Raw genomic sequence first — 20,163 nt, forward strand, 5'->3', positions numbered from 1 at the left:
TTTAAGGTGCTGCTGACAACCCTTTTTGGTGGTGCAGATCACAGAAAGAACAACCTAGATACACAACACACATTGCAAATTGTTCACACCACAAACTGATGAACAGACCACTTAATGTCCTGCCAAGACCTGTATTAGTGGGACTCAAGTGGAAAAGGGCATTAGCTCTGATTCCCTCCATTAGAGGGCTCATCGTCCGTAGTTTGGATCGTTCTCTCACACGTCAATTGATTTCTTATTATTACCTAATTCCAGAAACAGATGAAGATGATTATGTTGCGCTCACACTCATTACTGAAACTTATAATCTTCCCATGCAAGATCTTACTAACGCCGGAATGCGTCGAACGTTTAATGATGATAGTGTTGAAATGTCATAGGATATAATGCACTATTTTTTTTTTAATCTTTTGCTTATGAAGCCATACCAAAACCAACATTTGGGAGCGGTTTGGGAAAACAATTCAATTTATATTTATACTTGCTTTTCAGACTTTTGCTGAGTAGACAGACAATTTATGTTTTGAGGACTGGCTTTCTTTCATATTAGGATGACTCAAAAGAGGAAGTGTGCCCTTAGTCACTTCCAACTCTGATTGAAGAGACTTGGGTCCAAAGGCTTTTGTCATTAAAAGTATTTAATCCTGACGAAGTTATTTGACTCTTTTCTACACAAAATTACCCTAGACTAGATAATTCACGTCAAAATGATCCAACAGGATGAGGTTTTGGTGTTGGTGTGCAGAGGCTTTTTTTCCCTCCAAACATAGCATTTTTGTCAAAATCTTTTGTCTCATCTATCAACAGAACATTTTCCCTGTAGCACTGTGGAATAACCACGTTGTTTTTGGCAAACTTGAGATGTGCCGCAATGTTTTTTTTAAAGACAGTATTGGTTTCCTTGGTGGCGTTCTTCCATTAACACCATTCTTGTGTGTTTTTCAGATAGTGGACATATGAACAGAGACTTTCAAAGTTTGTAGAGTTTTCTGCAGGTCTTTTGCTGTTACCCATGGGTTCTTTTTCCCCTCTTTCAGGATTGCCCATGTTCTTCCCGTCACCTTTGCAAGTGGCCCAGGTCTTTAGAAATGAGCAAAGAAAGGTCTTTCAAAAAAAGATGAAAAGGTTAAACTATAAAGACAATTTTTCACAGCCTTCTTTGCTCATATTTACCAATATTAGTGGAAGGCACTGTATATATGATACACATTAATGTGGCATGCTCTCTTACTTTAGCTCATGAGTTTATGTGAGTTCTTTCTATCTTTATACCTCAACAACCCATATCACAGGAATGTGTCGTTCTCTCCTAATTTCTCTTTCTTGCAAAAACATGCTACAGATGTACCAATGGCCCGCCATTTTACCTTAAACGATGTGCACATTGTTGCTGAGGCACCTGACTGTCTGATATATAAACTCTAAAGTCTTTTTGAATCAACTGAGAGGCGGCAACTCTCCACTCTACATATTTTATATTTTGTACATTGTATAGAGAGAGCAAGAGAGAGAGAGAGAGAGAGAGAGAGAGAGAGAGAGATTGAGAGAGAGAGAGAGAGAGAGAGAGAGAGAGCAAGAAGAAGAAGAAGAAGAAGAAGAAGAGCTAAAAGCAGGGCAGAACACAAACACAAGGGAAGCAGATGTGGGGAATAAGTGCCCTTTTATTTACTTTAAAAGTCTGTGTGTGGAGGTGAGGTGTAGGTAGGAGCAGGGAGCGGCCTTCCTGGTGTGGATCGTGGAGTATATGAGCAAGATAATGAGCAAGATTTGATGCCAATATTTAGCCCACCCACAGTCCCACACAAAGTGCACTTATTTTCAGATGGGTTATCTGAGTCCTTCACATTAGAATAAGATGGTGAATTAAGTTAAAGTTGAATTCGGATTTACATGGATTACATGTGTCTGGATCAGGCAGCGTTGCAGGTTACATAAGGGTTTCTTTTACTGTTGAGATAACATGTTATTGCACTGATATAAGGTCTCCTTACAGTGACAGCTTTGTTCATTTAGTTCGATTACAGTCTCTTTGCAACAGTGTGGTTTGAGTGAGTTATTTCTCTTCTGAACTGTGGACTGCTGAATAGAATAGAATAGAATAAAGTAGTGTGCAATCATAAATTGCATATTAAGCCAATTAAGAGCAAAAAGAGATAAAAACACATCAATTAGACAAAGGTCAGAATAAAAGAATACCATCGACATGTAAACATCAGTTTAGAGATGTAATGGTTTATATATTGAAACTTTTATAACGTCCCTGCTTCATAATTTTGTAATATATTGCTATGAGCTAAAGCAGCAGGTAAGTCTGACGTAAAATATTCAACTTCATGTTATATTGTATATTGCACTGTATTAATGATTGCAAATTGTATTGCATATACATAGCACACAGTATATAATATATACCTGTACTGTATATTCACACACTACTTTATTCTATCCTATTCTATTCTGTTGTGATTGGTATGTTCCTATCCTGCCTTGCCAAGCTGCCTGTTTCTTGTTCAATCTATTGACAATACAGTAAAAAGTTAGATCAATAATGAAAGAGAACCCTATAAATTAAGACCTATATCAGAATGTTAATGCATACCAGTTAATAACTGTTAATATATATTTTTTAAAAATACTATATATCCATGATTCTATGGATGATTTGGTTTCAATTCTTTCCCTTTTCTACTGAATTATATACAGTAATGTAATAATTCGAACGCTGAAGTAAATACATATGGATTGTATTGTACACATATAGAAATCAAAGCTGCACAAATTAGCCATGGCCAGTGAAAAAGTGCAGGGGACAAATTTACGTTTTATTAAAAGTGTCCACATGGATTCTAGAAGCTTCTGACTTGAAAGGTAGCTCTTCTACTGGCCCTGACATCTCTCAAGCAGGTAGGAGATCTACAAGGTCTTTCTGTTGTGCCTTCCTGCCTTGACTTTGCCCCGGATTAGCCAAGGCCTTTCTATATTCTAGGTTGGATTATATTCTTAAAATGCCCAGCCTTTAGTGTTACAGGTGCTGCTTTATATTCACACGACACCCGAAATGCCTGTTACCTGACCACGACAGGCCTATAAATAGCTGTGATTTCACACAGACTCCAGATACTGGTCTCCCGCGAGGATGCTTCCCACAGCGTGAAGCTCACACAATGCCTCGTTCAGGGTTGCATTTCGTTTCCACAGAAAGATCAGATGTCTTAGATTTAAGGCCAAAGGTTTGACCAAATGACGTTTTTGCACACTCACAGATCATGTTTTGGTAGTATTTGTTTATTTGTTAATATAAGTGGTGAATGTGTACAGAATTACACACACACACACACACACATGCATACACACACACACACACAATGATTTAAGTTGTGACCTCAGGGTAACAGTGCTTTCCGGTCTGGAATGCATGTTTGTGTTTATTTACATGGTTATCCTGTCAGCCATTTTATAAACACTCCCTCACACCCCTTCACTCCGCACCCTCGTGACCATTCTCATAAATCATTAAGAGATTCATTTTTCATGTTTTTTAGTGTTATATAGTGCACTTTATCACTGTTAGAGATCGAATCTTGACAAATGTTGAGAAATCTTGCCTAAGGCACCTTTAAATGAACATTATAGAACTTATTGCACAAAAATCACGGTCTCTATTAAACACTAGATGGAGCTGTTGGCCATTGATTGTGTTTAATGGAACGTTAGTGGAATCAGTGAATATTAAATTGATAATAATATTTAAATCACGCTAATGGGCACAAAGCATCCAAATAAGAATATATAATAAATATAATATCAAGGTAATTAGTGTAGGCTACATAAAGGACTTTTTGTTAGGATACATGGCATCATGGACTCTATCAAATATCAACAGATATTAAATGAAAGCCTGACCGTCTCTGCCAGAAAGCTTCATATGGGCCGTGGTTGGATCTTCCAGCAGGACAATGATCCAAAACATACATCAAAATCAACACAAAAATGGTTTACTGACCACAAAATCAAGGTCCTGCCATGTTCATCCCAGTCCCCTGACCTGAACCCCATAGAAAACCTGTGAGGTGAACTGAAGAGGAGAGTCCACCAGCGTGGACCTTGAAATTTGAAGGATCTGGAGAGGTTCTGTATGGAGGAATGGTCTCAGATCCCTCACCATGTATCCTCCAACCTCATCAGGCATTATAGGAGAAGATTCAGAGCTGTTATCTTGGCAAAGGGAGGTAGCACAAAGTATTGATTAAAAGGGTGCCAATAATTGTTGCACACCTATATTTAACAAAGTTTTTTTGATAAACCTGTATTTTGTTTGCAATTGTTTGATATCCATGACAGTAGAGTATTTTTGTGATTTTTAAAAAAGAAAATATCAAAAGTTTAAACAATAAAGACAATTTTTCATAGCCTTCTTTGCTCATATTTACAAAGGGTGCCAATATTAGTGGAGGGCATTGTATACATCAGTAATGAAACTCATCTGCCCTATCAGAATGTCATGTTTTATGTCATTTATATATATTTTTGTTTTTGGTGCAAGAAAAGGTGTACATGAACAGAAACTGAGGGACTTCTGATGCAGGGTACGCAAATACATGTTAACAATGTGTGCATTTAACATTTCCATTCAGATGTCTGTGTCATGCCTAATAGGCCAGACAAGTTCAAATATTATATGGGAAACTGTAGACACATAGAACGGTGCGTAAATTGTATGTTAATAATTATCTAACAGACATACTAATCATTATTTTTAGAATATTTGAATATTTTTTGTTTTAATTTTGCAAATGCACCTACTTTCTAGAATGTAAAAATACACTTCCAGGTTTTTATGAAATGCATCTGCGATCTGCAATCATGCGTCATTTCAGTGCATGAGTTACTGCTTTATTATGAACAGGAATTTCAAGATACCGTCACATACCACTGAGTATGACAGGGTGTCAATGCCTTTTCTAAGTATAGCTCTAATACAAAAGATATAGAATAACACCAATTACCATGGCACGTTTTATAAGTGTTTGGAATGTAATTTCATACCCTAATTGCTGGATATTCTGGACTAACTGGATCTTGTGTATACACCTATTGGTTCACCCAGACAGCAAGGTGAAATGATAACAAAAGTCCAACATAGAAATCATGAACTGGTTGATGAGTCATGTAATATCATATTTCTTATATAGTTTAGCAATGTTTCTGAGATGAAAATGCAATCGTGGTAATATTATTTACATGAGCTTCAAATGAGAGACTGGGGTCAGTAATCCCATCAAGTCTTTCACTGCACTGCTGCTAATGATGTAACTGAAAGGCCATCCAGAGTGAGAACATTTACAGAAAGGTTATTTCATGCTGCCTATGGCCTTAGTAGAAGTACTTCTTTTTGTCAGAAGTTACTCAGCCTCCAGTGTCTAATGTCCTCAACATTATTAAGCTGATGTTCCTCATCTGGCATTGTTGAAAGATACAGCTGTAACTCAACAGCATAGCAATGGAATCCTATACCATGCTTATGAATATCTGTATTCAGACGTACCATATAGGAAAATAAGCAGACACCCAAGGACTTATAATATATAAGTATTTACTGATAAATAGATGGAATCAGCAGCGCCATCAAAGAGACAATATCTCAGATGAAAACTGATGGAAAACTTTTGCCAGTAGCCAGCACCTTCTGAGACAGTGTGTCAGGCAATTGTTCTTAATGAACTTGTTTATCTCAGGCACTTCTTGATGTCAGGAATTTGTTTCTTAATACATGTTTAATTAGAAAGTTTGACATGTTAAAAGCTCTAGCTCCTCAGCAATATGTATGGAAATGTTTCGAAATATTCCGATTTGACATTAATCTTCAAAAATTAATGTTACAATGTTTTGCTGGTATGTAACATTTTATTTTAAAGACTTTGCAACTGTTGTCATTAATATGATTTCTGTTTTTATCCTTACTTTATTGAAACTGTTATTGTTCAGTAGCTGGGTGAATTCATTATTATTATGTTGTTGTTCTGGATTAATAATGATTAACCAGAGAGAAAAAAAAAACCTTCATAAAATCCCATTTGTATATGTATTTCTTGGCCCTTAATAAATCAAGCCCTAATTGTTCTTCTCTCTTACCTACATATACAATATGCTTTATACAGGTGGGTGTTGAACTTTGGGGGGGGGGGGGTCGTTATATAACAATAACCTTATTGTTATAATTACCTATAAGTGATACACTTGCTTTTTCCGTGCCCATGCTCATAATGCATTATACACCAATTTATAAGTATTAATTAGTCTGTCTTATGGTTCCATTAATGTATCCATAAAAATACAGCCTGCATTTTTATAATGTTATTATATTATTGTTATAATTACTTATTGGTAATGCAGATTTATTTCTAGGTCCAATTAGTGAATTATTTTATATTGTTGTTGATAGTTATGTTGTGCCGGCTTATAAATACTTCTTGTGAGTTATAATACAATTACTAACCTTTATAAATGCACCATTGATGGTTTTAAGTACAGTATAGGATAGGCATAAATTATAGGATAAGCATAGGATGCAGTTTCCATAATGTAAATGTTAAGAAATCATGAAGACATCCTTATTATGCATTATAAATGCCGTTAAAATTGTTTATTTGGAAGTGTATCTAGTATATGGATTAGAAAGCAGTATAAAACCTTAAAAAAAAAATCCAAGATGACAGACTCAGCACCGTACAGAAAGAAATTGCTTTAACAGAAAATTGCTTTGTGTTGCCTTGAAAATGTAGTAACAAACAAAAACATAAAGGGATTTTGCAGTTCCTTCAGTGATTGACAGTTACATCATTTCTAAAACCTAGAATTCTACCAAAATTTGCCAAAACAGATTGTTTGTTAAAATTTATGATTGGCTCTAAAACTTAGCCAGGTATTTGAGGGCCTCTGTCAGCCGTTTCTGGCGGCTATGCAGGTTGTTCCGTTTTCTGGCGATGTCAAGGTCTTCTTTCAGCAGCTCCTCAATGTTATACTTGTCCTGTATGAGCTGTATCATTTCCCTCTGCAGCTGTGCCGCTGACTCCTGAAGCATCATGTACCTGATCACCATCGGAACCTGGTCCGCCAGGCGCTTAGTCACAATCTAAACACATATTCAGTTAAGTAACATTTAATTCCACTAGCCCAAACAGAATCAATAAGATAATGCATGTATGGTGTACTGACATTTGCCCATTTCATCTTTTGCACTGGAACTCTAAGCCTAAATTAGGCAACAAGTAATAGAAGTCTGTTCAAATAGAGGTGTTGTTAAGAATTTCATTGTTAATTCATAAACCAGGGCTAGACGAAATCGAGTCTTGACAGAGTATTAAGGGGGTTGAGGCCCAATAATGATCAAAGAGCCACACCAAAAACCATTAAGTCTTTTTTTGAGGTCAAGCTAGCTATCTTAAACTAGTTAGCTTCATTTGTGCATTAGGCTGTGTTTTTAGAAGAAAGTACTTCTTGTCAAACTTTTTGCATTGGAAAAGTAAAGACAACAGGAACATTATTTTTTCAAACTATCGTATGAGACCAAGACCATACTTGGCAAGACCATATAGAAAATGTCTTGAGACAACCCTTATCCTCAACCAAACAATTCTGTGAAATAGCAGTGGTAGTCCATATTTACACACTTATTGAATGGAATGTATATTTTCTGAATTTTCATCCCTAGAGATGCAAGATGTTCACTGGTGGTCATAGGATAACTCTGGGTATGCTTGATATAATTCAGCTGCTCGTTATGAAAAAGTCAATATGTGAGCATAAGTGGCAGACCAGTGTGAAGAATGAGAATTGTTTGGATGCCAGGTGTTTTAATCATGAACCTGATTTATATTGTTTGACTGTTTATGTGAATTGCTATTTTTTGTATTGTTAGTATAGTCAGATCTGTCTAAAGACGGATACATAACCTTCAATGTGATGGCTGACCAGTAAAGTTTCCACCAGCTTGTGTGGGATTGAACCATAGGCAGCGGTGAGGTCCAGCCACAGAACAAACAGGTCTCTTTTACCTTCCCTTGCCTCTTGGATCAGCTGGGTGTTCAATACATGCTGACACCTTCGGGAATCCCCCCTTATGGACAAAAGTATTCCGTATAGGAGTTCCTCCAGAGAAACTCTGTCAGGTGTCAGGCAAGCAAAAAAGAAAAATACTTTGCCCTCAATACTGAGAAAGATTGTCCTGAACTGCTTGATGTTATTTGAGTTCTCCTCTTTTGGGATCCAGACACCTAAACATCTCCACTGCTGGGCCACCTTCCCCCTTCTCTATCCCACATTGCAAGAGCCTGGGGCACCTCTTAAAGGCCATGTTTGGCACTATAGGTGTCATGGAGGTGCTGATTATCTCCTCTTTGGAGCAACCAAGGTGGCTCCTTCTTTTGCCCAAGTAGCTTCTTGATAAATCTGAAAGTATTTGTAATGAAGGCTGTGCATTTCCTGGCCCTCTCATGCCCCTCCTACAGAAGCTATGTTCTGAAGCTCTGCTAGCGCAGCCCTGTCTTCTTGCCTCACCTGTTTTTACGGCCACCTTAGCAACCTCAGCTCCTGCCTTAGCTGGCTGATCTTTACCCCCTGACAGTCAGGCCCCCCATGATTTCACCTGTTGTTCCTTTCTGCCAAACCTTTCAGAAGCAATGCTGGTGATGGTTGCTCATAGCTCCATAGCTTCTGGTCTACATCAGCCCTGCCTGTGGATTCCAGGACCCCTTCAACATCTTCATCAAATTGTTGCCATTAACTCTCTTTGTAACCAAATGGTCTTCATATTGCCTGTTCTCAGGTGGGGTGTAGGGTGTGTGACGCTGCACACACCACAGTCATAGTTGTTACTCCATTAGTTTCGGTTGTTGTCTATATTTCTGTCCAGTTGTGGAACCCACAACCCACCGCCCCCCCAAACTACCCCCACACCACCCGGGGATATACCTGAGTGGGACATTCTGTACCTTTGTTTTGGCATCTCCCTTTTAAGGGGTTATCTCTCACTACCTCAATTGCCTTCCCTGTGCACTGTCCATTGTGACCACTGAGACTGTGCCTCTCCAATTGAATGGTTTGTTATAATATTTCAGCATTTCTTGTCAATATCATAGTGTCACGTATCAGGAAGCTCTGGACTCCACTTCCCATCAGCCACTGCACTGCACTACATGTCACATGACCACCTGCACCTGATTCACGTTTTGGTTAATGAGCACTCGTGTGTGTATATATAGCCATTGTCTGCACTGATTCACGGTCTTTCGTTGTCTTAGACTCCCGTTGTTCATGTCTCTGTGTTTTGTTTATTGCCGTAGTGGTTTTCCAAGTTGTCTTAGTGTATTTGTTTCATAGTACGTTTGGTTAAATAAAAGTCTTTATCTGCACCTGCTTCTGGCTCAACCACGACTCATGACACATAGTCTAATATGACTAAAGGAATGTTCACTTCATGTGTGAACTAGAATAATCTGCCAAAAAACAAAGTAGCTGCTAAGCCTCTAAATTAGGATTTCAAAGTAGCATGAGGTTTAGAATGCAGTATCACTTATGGTTGTCCCCATTGACTATAGTCAAACATGCAAACAATGCAGATGAATGGGAAAGGAAATGAACTGTATCTAATAATCACTTACACTGAAGTAGGACTTCAGGTGGCACGTCAGTTCCTCAAGAATGCCTTCACTGTCTGAGTGATTATACAACCTATGAGAAGGAGAGCGAGCAAGCTTTTGTTTCTCTTTTCCTTCTTCCTTGCTCTTCAGCATCTTCAGGTTATCGTTATGCGTTTTGTCTTGGGTGTAGATCATCATCTCCATCTTAAACTGGGTCCTGAGCATTGATTCAGTCTCTGACTCCTTCACCTGCTTTATGTTCTCGATTTTGGTCTGGAACAATGAAAAACCATCACACCATGACATGCTTGAAAATTATATTTCCTGACAGCTGGATTAATGTCTTAGGTCTTTGCCTCACGTTTATTGTGTATTGTTATTTTGTGCTCATGGTCCAGCAACTGTAGGCAGAGTTTGTCTATAAAATTTGTGGGTGTAAATATGAGGACCTACCTTTGCCATTTTGAGGATATTGGGGAAACCTGGGAAGTTGGAATGAGCCAGTTGGCTGAACTCCTTCCTAATGAGATCTAAAGACAGATTGGTATAAATATAACTTTCCTTAATAAACCTTAATATACACACACAAAAAGCAAACTGGAGTGTGGAAGAGAAATGTAGAATCTGTGGAAATATAATGTTGTAGTAGTAGTAGTAGTGGTAAGACATGGTGTTTTCAACTTATCACCTTTAGAGGCACAAAACATTTTGGATGAATAAAGCTAATGACAGCTTGTTATTAAATTTCTAAATTCACAACACACTTAATGCAAACAAACAATGCAAAGCCTGAGAAAAGACCCCATACATTAATTAATACCATATACCTGAGATTTCCTTCAGTCTCCTGATGGCAGGTTCCTCCAGTTGCTTGATCTGGCCCTTCACTATCACCTCAAAGGTCTTGTAGTTGAGGAAGCCTGGAAGTTCTCTGCCTCTGTATTTTTCCTCATATGCCTGCATTTCCTTCTCAATCTTCTTGTTAACTAGAAAATTCAGCAAAGTATACAGGGTAAAAGTACATGACATGACTTTCAGTGTAGTCCATCTTACACTACCTTGACACTCATATCATACCGTCTTGAGCAACACATTTAATGCAGTTTATGAAATGATCACAATATCTGATTTAGCTTTGTTATTATTCATGAGCTTTAACACTGTATAGTACATGTACCATTTCTGAAATCACTCCCTAGCTTCTCAGCTATCTGATTGGGTTTCTTTCATGCGTTTTTGCATGAATTTTCAGGAAGTCTGAAAAATTCCCATTTACATGTTGAAATAAAGATGCCACACTTAGCCTAAGCTTATCAAAGTGCTCAATAAATTAGTAACCCTTTTATCAGTGCAGTGCAGTGCCCTTGTTATACAGCCACATGGATATATTGTCACACTGCTACTCACATGTCTCTCCTACACTGTCTAGATCATTCTTCCAGAGATCAAACTGCTTCCGCAGATCTGGGAAGATGTTCATATATGACATGCTCTTCACCTCCTCTCCAGTTGTCAGGTTGAGGATGTCCTGAATAAACGCTGTGATTTTCTAATAAACAAATAAAGATCTTTATTCAGATTTTAAACACCCACACTTTATGGAAAAGACAGAAAATTACTTTGCAATCAAAATGACTCAACCCCCATTGCAAATCAGGTTTATTGTCAATATTTCAGCTGTTTGCAATGAACAAATCAAACAAAAATAACTGAAATAGTTCAACACAACGAATGCTTCAAGTGGTTTCCCCAAATTCAACTGAAAATGCAACTTATAATGATTTCTCCAGTTTCAAAATTATTCAACCCCTTCATGGCGAGCATCTGTAGTACTTAGTAGCGCACCCTTTTGCTGTTATGACCTGCTGAAAATGAGATGCAGAGCTTCTGCAGCGTTCCTGAGGAATCTTAACCCATTCCTCATGAGCAATGGCCTCCAGTTCAGTAATATTCTTGGGTTTGCGTGCTGCAACTACCTTCTTCAAATCCCACCAGAGACTTTCTATGGGGTTCAAGTCAGGTGACTGTGATGGCCCTGTAGAATCTTCCAGCACGTCTTCTGCAACCAAGCCTTGGTGGAATTTGAGGTATACTTAGTGTTGGAAGGTTCAGTGATGCCCAAGATTCAACTTCCTCACAGATGGCATGACATTTTCTCCTAGGATTTTCTGATATGTCATTGAATCCATCTCACCTTCTACATGCTGCAGGTTTCCAGATGGTGTTTTTTTCATCCATTGATGTAAGCACTTACAATGCATTTATCATTTGGTGTGAAATACAGTGCCACAGATATTTCCCTTTTTGCCTGAATAATAACTTGTGATAATTTACATAATTCACCTTTCTGAAAATTGCAATCCCAGTTTCTTGTTAGAAAAGAGGGTGAATAATGCAATTATTTTCAATGAACAGTGTTTTGAAATCTCTGGTAATAGAATGATATACAAATATTTGAAAGAAAAAAATCTTTCATTTTGAGCTCATTTAAAAAATAATAATAATAATAATAATTCAACACGGGGGTCTCTAGGATCCCAAACAACAAGACAGTTAAGGTAATGTCAACAAAACACAAGGGTTAATAGAAAAAAAAGCCCAATCACTTCTGAACAGTTGGCACTACTGATCCAAAACAATTGCCTAAAATTGTACTGCACGTTTTTTTCACAGTGATGTGTATGGATAAATGAGACCATTTAGCTGTACTCATGTTTGACACACATGAATCGAATGGAGCTTTGACGTCACATGCTGCGTTGTGATGATGTCACATGACAAGTCTTGGCCCAAATCTGTAGAAAATCTGTGGTCATTTTGAAAAATTGCAAGTGCCTATGAATATTGCTGAGTTCGCAAAATCACAAAATCCTGGAGGGACTGAATTCAGAAACTACTGAATTTTTCTGATTTAAAAAACAAAAAACATTAAAAATTCAGTGAGTTTCTTTAAGAGTGCAGTACATTTAAGAGACAATAATGTCCAACTTGGTTTGGAGAACTTATAACCATTCAGAAACTCGTGATTTTTTTTTCCAATCTTTTCCAAATAAAAAAAAAAGCATTATCATTCACTAATACTTCACTAAAACTTCACAAATTGATGGGTGTAGTATATTTTAGCAATGTTACATAATATTGGTATAAGTTGGTTTCTAGCACATTTCAGAAAGCAATTGTTTTATTGAATAAAATTTCAGTAAAATTCAGTACATGGTTTTGGATCAACTGTTTAGAAGCTGCTGAATTTCAATCTGGCAAAGAAAAGAGGTTCAGAAGTTTTTAGTTTAGAGAAGGGGCAAAATGTTTTACAAATTGAATTTGGAGTAATACGTTCAACTCTTAGGAAACTATTAAATAATTTTATTTCTAAGAAAAATTCAGTTCATAAACAGTTAAATGTCCAAAATAAAGAATGTAGTAAATTCTACAGAACATCCATAATGTTGCACAACTTTGTTTGAAGCAAGACGTTCAAGCCCACAGAAGCTACTGACTTTCTTTCCTAATAGAAATTCATTCAAATTTAACCCAAGTAACCATCCAAAGTAAAGTTTATACTACATTCTACAGGCTGTGCATAAGATTGTACAAGTTGTTTAGGATCAATAGGTTTAACCGTTCTGAAGTTATTGGGGTTTTTTTTTTTTGTCCCCCAAATAAAAATTTATTAAAACTTCTGGAAGATATGTAACACCCAGGTTACACATATATACACATGGCGTCACATCAGTTAAAATATGAAACAACAAATGGAGGAACATATAAGTTGATATTCGGCCATGTTAAATGATATAGTTCAGGGTTTTTTTTAAAGTTGTTTTTTTGTGTGTGTGTGTGTGTGTGTGTGTGTGTGTTTGTGTGTGTGTGTGTGTGTATCACTCACGTCAGTCAGGAAGTAGATCCTTTGTTCTGGTTCTGTAGGAGTCCCTGAGCCATAGCGCTCTAGTTCAGCCTGAGTTTCAGATAACTTCACCTGGATTTGCTCCTCCAGTTGTGGCAGGCATCGCTTAATGCATACATAGATAAAATTTACTACGAGCCAAGGTTTTTGTGTACCACAAAATCTGCAGGATTCTGGAAAAAAAATATCTTTACCCCAATATGAAAGACGAGTTCAAGTGTGAGTTTCTCAGCCAGATTGGGAATGGTGGCTTTTCTACTGTCATACAGTGTTCTGTGGGAAAATAAAACACATTCTACACTCATCTTATTCAGTTTTTTTTTTTTTTTGCATCCATTTTTCCTGCTTTAATGATCATTAGTACAATGATCCTTGTACTAGCTAATATTGTTAACATTAGTGTATTAAAAATTGACTTTCTACATATTGAACCTTTAAACTACAAAATACATTCCAAAGACAAATTCCAGATAAATGACTTAAAATAAAAATTCAAAAGACGTAACTAAGAAACATAAAATGCGCACCTGAAATGTGGGTGATCTTCAAAGAAGACCCTTTCCCTCTTGATGGCTTCATTCAGAGATATTTGGTCCTTGATCTCCTGCTGTCCTCGGCACCTGACGATCATGTAGCCTTTATTGAGGTAAACTATCTCGTTATTGATGATGGACACCACTGTCTCCTCCGAGCCTTTATCCACCAGGTCAGGCTTCGTTAGGATGCCTGTTATAATCAACACACACAGAAGCTCATGGAAGATATCTTCTGTAATAAAATTAGAGAAGAAGAAGAAGCACCACAAACTTTGTAATTTGTGGTGTATATACAGTGTCTCACAAAAGTGAGTACACCCCTCACATTTTAGTAAATATTTGATTATATCTTTTAATGTGACAACACTGAAGAAATGACACTTTGCTACAATGTAAAGTAGTGAATGTACAGCTTGTGTAACAGTGTAAATTTGCTGTCCCCTCAAAATAACTCAACACACAGCCATTAATGTCTAAACCGCTGGCAACAAAAGTGAGTACACCCCTAAGTGAAAATGTCCAAATTTGGCTCAAAGTGTCAATATTTTGTGTGGCCACCATTATTTTCCAGCACTGCCTTAACCCTCTTGGGCATGAAGCTCACCAGAACTTCACAGGTTGCCACTGGAGTCCTCTTCCACTCCTCCATGATTACATCACGGAGCTGGTGGATGTTAGAGACCTTGTGCTCCTCCACCTTCTATTTGAGGATGCCCCACAGATGCTCAATAGGGTTTAGTCCATCACCTTCACCCTCAGCTTCTTTAGCAAGGCAGTGGTTGTCTTGGAGGTGTGTTTGTGGTCGTTATCATGCTGGAATACTGCCCTGCGGCCCAGTCTCCTAAGGGAGGGGATCATTCTCTGCTTCAGTATGTCACAGTACACGTTGGCATTCATGGTTCACTCAATGGACTGTAGCTCCCCAGTGTCGGTAGCACTCACGCAGCCCCAGACCATGACACTCCAACCACCATGCTTGACTGTAGGCAAGACACTTGTCTTTGTACTACTCACCACCACACACGCTTGACCACGCTTGTACCACCACACACGCTTGACACCATCTGAACCAAATAAGTTTATCTTGGTCTCATCAGACCACAGGGCATGGTTCCAGTAATCCATGTCCTTAGTCTGCTTGTCTTCAGCAATTTGTTTGCGGGCTTTCTTGTGCATCATCCTTAGAAGAGGCTTCCTTCTGGGACGACAGCCATGTAGACCAATTTGATGCAGTGTGTGGCGTATGGTCTGAGCACTGACAGACTGACCCCCCACCCCTTCAACCTCTGTAGCAATGCTGGCAGCACTCATACGTATATTTCCCAAAGACAACCTCTGGATATGAGCTGAGCATGTGCACTCAACTTCTTTGGTTGACCATGGCGAGGCCTGTTCTGAGTGGAACCTGTCCTGTTAAACCGCTGTATGGTCTTGGCCACCTGCTGCAGCTCAGTGTCAGGGTCTTGGCAATCTTCTTATAGCCTAGGCCATCTTCATGTAGAGCAACAATTCTTTTTTTCAGATCCTCAGAGAGATCTTTGCCATGAGGTGCCATGTTGAACTTCCAGTGACCAGTATGAGGGAGTGTGAGAGCAATGACACCAAATTTAATACACCTGCTCCCCATTCACACCTGAGACCTTGTAACACTAACAAGTCACATGACACCGGGGAGGGAAATGGCTAATTGGGCCCAATTTTTACATTTTCTCTTAGGGGTGTACTCACTTTTGTTGCCAGCAGTTTAGACATTAATGGTTGTGTTTTGAGTTATTTTGAGGGGACAGCAAATTTACACTGTTACACAAGCTGTATACTCACTACTTTACATTGTAGCAAAGTGTAATTTCTTTAGTGTTGTCACATGAAAAGATATAATCAAATATTTACTAAAATGTGAGGGGTGTACTCACTTTTGTGAGATACTGTATATAAAATGATATACTGATGAAAAGGCTCCACAGACCGAAGGTTTTCTCGCCATTTGGATCAACTTCCAGAGCCATCTTCAGCGCTTCAGTAGTGGCGATGTCCACGTTACATGGCACTACCACCAGGTTGATGGTGTCTTGCTTTGCGATGAACTTTTGGATCAGCCTCTTAATCTGAAAGAAAGCCAGGCATGTGCTGATTACGGCTCAATACGACAATAGTTTATCTTTTACCAAGATTTCCAATGTTACAAATGTGTCATATTTATTAAGAATACCACTCTACTAATATGATTCATTAATTGATTCCTAATTAAGACATATCAGTTAGGGAAGTATGGCCTGTCCCAGGCAAGTCCCTTATGAAATAAATTTTGACCCAAATTTACTTGTTCTCCAATGTCCTCCGGTTGGTCTTTGACTGCTACACGGGTAATACCAGGCAGATCGATGAGCGTGAGGTCAGGAGCATTAGTCGATGTCACCTCCAGGCTGATGAGCTTGTCACTGATGCCCACGCCGGTCCCAGCTATTTCATTCTGAGCTAAAATAAGAATATGCACATAAGACAATAATAGTTAAGACAAAAAAAACCCCTAAGCACAGCTAGCTAACATTTGAGAAAATCAGCAACCGGAGTTAGATAGCTAATGTTAAATTATAAGCCCAAACAAAGCTAGCTAAATAACATAACACAGCAACAGGAGCGAGTATGTATGATTTTGTTAATAATTTTACAAACCATATTCATTATTTAATCAGATTCATTATATATAATCCTAATGATCAATTTAGTGTTTTTTTATAATACTCTATTATCTGTTTAACTATTTAAGCACTAAATTGGCATGCACGACCTTTTCTAATCATTTGCTCCACATCTTCTGGATCTCCAATCTCTTCCTCATAATCATCGTACTTGATCTTTCCATGCCAGAAGTGTTCCCTCCTGCTCTTCTTCATCTTGAGCTCGAGCGGACATCTTGTCACTATAGCTGTTTGGTTATTGGCAGAAAAAACATTTTCCCTGTTAGTGTTTCCTCAACTTTTTAAAGCGTTTTGTATTTTCTATTTCAAGTCTAGTCGAGACAAGTGGGTTTTTATTGTCATTCCTCTATATAGCTGGTATACAATAGATCAAACAGAAGACTACGTAAAGTGCAAATACACAACACAACATTGTGAGACACTGACATAACACAGAACTATATACACAGAATAATAAATACACACAACAGTGAATACACATGACAATAGATACACATTGCAGTGACAACACAACAGTGCTGCATGAGAAAGCTGTTGTAAGGATGGACTGTAAAAAAGGGGCAAAAAAGTGTCCAGTGCAGTATTCAGCAGTATTGAATCATACTGGATTAGTGTGTTTAATGTGTGAGTTCAGGAGTTTTAGCCACACCCATTGCTAATAGGTATATATATCTAATAGGTATATAATTATCTTTTTTCTCCCTCTCTCCTTTCGCCGAGCCCCACACGAATTTATGGAGATACTAGAGATCCAGATCCTTTCTGCCTCTGGATGGAGCTCAAATCTTCTTTAATTCCAGACTGCTGGGACTACGGCTGCTCCTAAGGCCAAACAGACTTCATATAAATCCATAATGAACTTTTTCACACTATCTGTTGTTACCCAGATGAGGATGGGTTCCCTTCTGAGTCGGGTTCCTCTCAAGGTTTCTTCCTCTTAAAACATCTTAGGGAGTTTTTCCTTGCCATCGTCGCCACTCAGTGGCTTGCTCAGTTGGGATAAATTCGCACCTTTAATATCTGTATACCATGTTGATATTTCTGTAAAGCTGCTTTGAGACAATGTCTATTGTAAAAAGTGCTATACAAATAAAATTGAATTGAATTGAAAAGTATATTAAATCAAGCACAACAAGACAAACCTGAACTCTGGGCAGTGGAAACATACTCTCTGGAATAAGGAATCATGCTTCATAATCAGTCTGATGGACGAAACAGGTTTTGGCGGATGGCAGGAAAACACTCCCTACCAAAATGCATAGTGCCAACAAGGAAGTTCAGGGGAACTTCAGGGGAAAATATTCTGGGGCTATTGTTCAGGGTTTGGGCCTCTTAATTCTGTTAAAAAATACACTTTTCTTTCTTCTTTTTTTTTCTTTGATTTTTTTCTTTTTAAACAAATTCGGAAAAAAATGAATAAAGAATAAAGAAATTGTGTAAGCGTGTAAGTGTGAGACTTGCGCATAAACACCATTGAGCTTTTGAGATGGCATGAACCTTTCCCTTCTTTTATCATGGCACACCCATTTTTTTCTCAACACTATAAATTATTGCTGCAAATTTATGGCTGAATTTCAACAGTATAACTGTGTTTAAAAAAAAAAAACACAGGACATAAATGCCAATTTAAAAGAAAACATATTAAATTACCTCTATTTGTTTTTTTTTAACAGTACTTTTTGAACAGCATGTTTTTGAACTGTGCAGTGGGTGGAGTATGGCTCGGAGTGCTTTATAGCTGGAGGTGCAGTCAGTTCTGCACAAAGGTGTTGTGTAAGCAGATCAAATTATTCCCTTTCAATTTTAAACAAAAAATGTCGACCAGCAAGGTTATCTTCACAAACATCCACCTGTTTACCAAATGTGCGCTCAAATGTGAACTGCTTTAAGTTCAACAATTTAGCACTAATTAACCACTACCCCAAACACACACAAACCTTATTTTCTTTCTGTTATTCTAGAAGTCTTATTTGAATTCTTCTTCTGAAATTTCACGTACAACTGTTTGAAATTTGGATTTGAAATTTGAATCCCAGTTGGATTCTTATAGGTTCACAGACCCCATTGTGATACCCCATATGCAGATTTTGCATGTTATAGCTTGCAATGATACATACATACATACATACATGCATACATACATATATGTATGTATGTATGTATGTACATGTATGTACTGTATGTATGTATGTATATGAATGCATGTATGTATGTATGTATATGAATGTATGTATGTATGTATGTATGTATATGAATGTATGTATGTATATGTTTGTGTATGTATGTATGTATGCATATGTATGTATTTGAGATGCACCGATACTAAATTTCTCAGCCGATGCCGATAGTTATGCCTTTTATACCTTCTTTTAAATGAATAAAAATTTATTCCACAATTCCTGGATAAAAATGGAAAGAAAAACTTTATTCTCTCCATTTCAACAAGTTGATTCACATTAACTGGTCTCATAAACAGAAATCACATTACTCTAATTAACATTAACGAATTGATTGTTTTTATACATCGGTGCATCTCTAGTGTGTATCTGTGTATGTATCTCCAACCCACTGAGTACCCAACTTTTTAGTATAATGAACTTTTTACTATATTGAACTTTTTATGAAATTTTGACATTGCAGTGGTACAAGGTCACTAAGGTGTAATTTTACACCAAAATTAGGTGTAATAATAACATTGTTATAACTTTTCTGTTTACTTTTCTTTTTACACTAAAAGTTAAATAATCGCTCTTACTTTACCTGTACTTTTGAGATCTTTTCTTACAGAGAGAGAGAGTGAGAGAGTATATAGCTATATATATGATTTATTTATTTTTTAAATAAATATCTTGACCCATGGTGTCTCACCACTCCCGCGGGGCAGAGCGACTCCGGACAGCGCCTCCAGCACCGAGCTCTTCCCCGAGCTCTGGTCTCCGATCACGGTGATGGCTGGAAGCGCGAGGTCCTTCTCCACACCGAGCGCGCGCAGAGAGTCGATCAGGTCGATACACGGGCGCACCTTCTTCTCATGCTGCTCACTCAGGCTCGCGCTCATCTCTGACAGCTGAGAAACTCGGCAAATAAGTATTAATAAGTATTAACAATTAGATCTTATTTCTTATTACGGTTGCACTTTTACGCAGCACCGTTTCCACTGTGTTTTTTTTGGAGCGACAGGTTCCTTCACCTGTCACGCAAACGAATCATCCCATCCCACACCCCGCCCCCCCAACAAATAATTCTTTCAACTGACCAAATGATTCTTTCGACTGAGTCGATCTTAGAGAAACGAATCAAAGTATATGGTATTGGCTTATACAGACTAGACCCCATGGGTTTCTGTCAAATGTTTCAAGGCAAAGTTGCATAGCATAAAACAGCAG

General features: G+C 37.9%; 1 protein-coding gene across 1 annotated transcript; it reads right to left on the reverse strand.

Annotated features, from left to right (window-relative positions):
* Positions 1-6,450: 6,450 nt before the first annotated feature.
* LOC128601789 (interferon-induced GTP-binding protein Mx2) lies at positions 6,451-19,841 on the reverse strand. The gene is made up of 12 exons (XM_053615163.1): positions 19,646-19,841; positions 16,867-17,004; positions 16,399-16,553; positions 16,045-16,183; positions 14,070-14,268; positions 13,737-13,815; positions 13,525-13,647; positions 11,046-11,187; positions 10,466-10,624; positions 10,092-10,168; positions 9,660-9,911; positions 6,451-7,132 (listed from the first exon to the last, which is right to left on the reverse strand). The coding sequence occupies exons 1-12, from the start codon at positions 19,833-19,835 to the stop codon at positions 6,908-6,910; spliced, it is 1,878 nt and encodes a 625-aa protein (XP_053471138.1). The 5' UTR covers positions 19,836-19,841; the 3' UTR covers positions 6,451-6,907.
* Between the last annotated feature and the right edge of the window lie 322 nt (positions 19,842-20,163).

Source organism: Ictalurus furcatus, chromosome 26, assembly GCF_023375685.1.
Source record: "Ictalurus furcatus strain D&B chromosome 26, Billie_1.0, whole genome shotgun sequence".
NCBI classification, from domain to species: domain Eukaryota; kingdom Metazoa; phylum Chordata; class Actinopteri; order Siluriformes; family Ictaluridae; genus Ictalurus; species Ictalurus furcatus.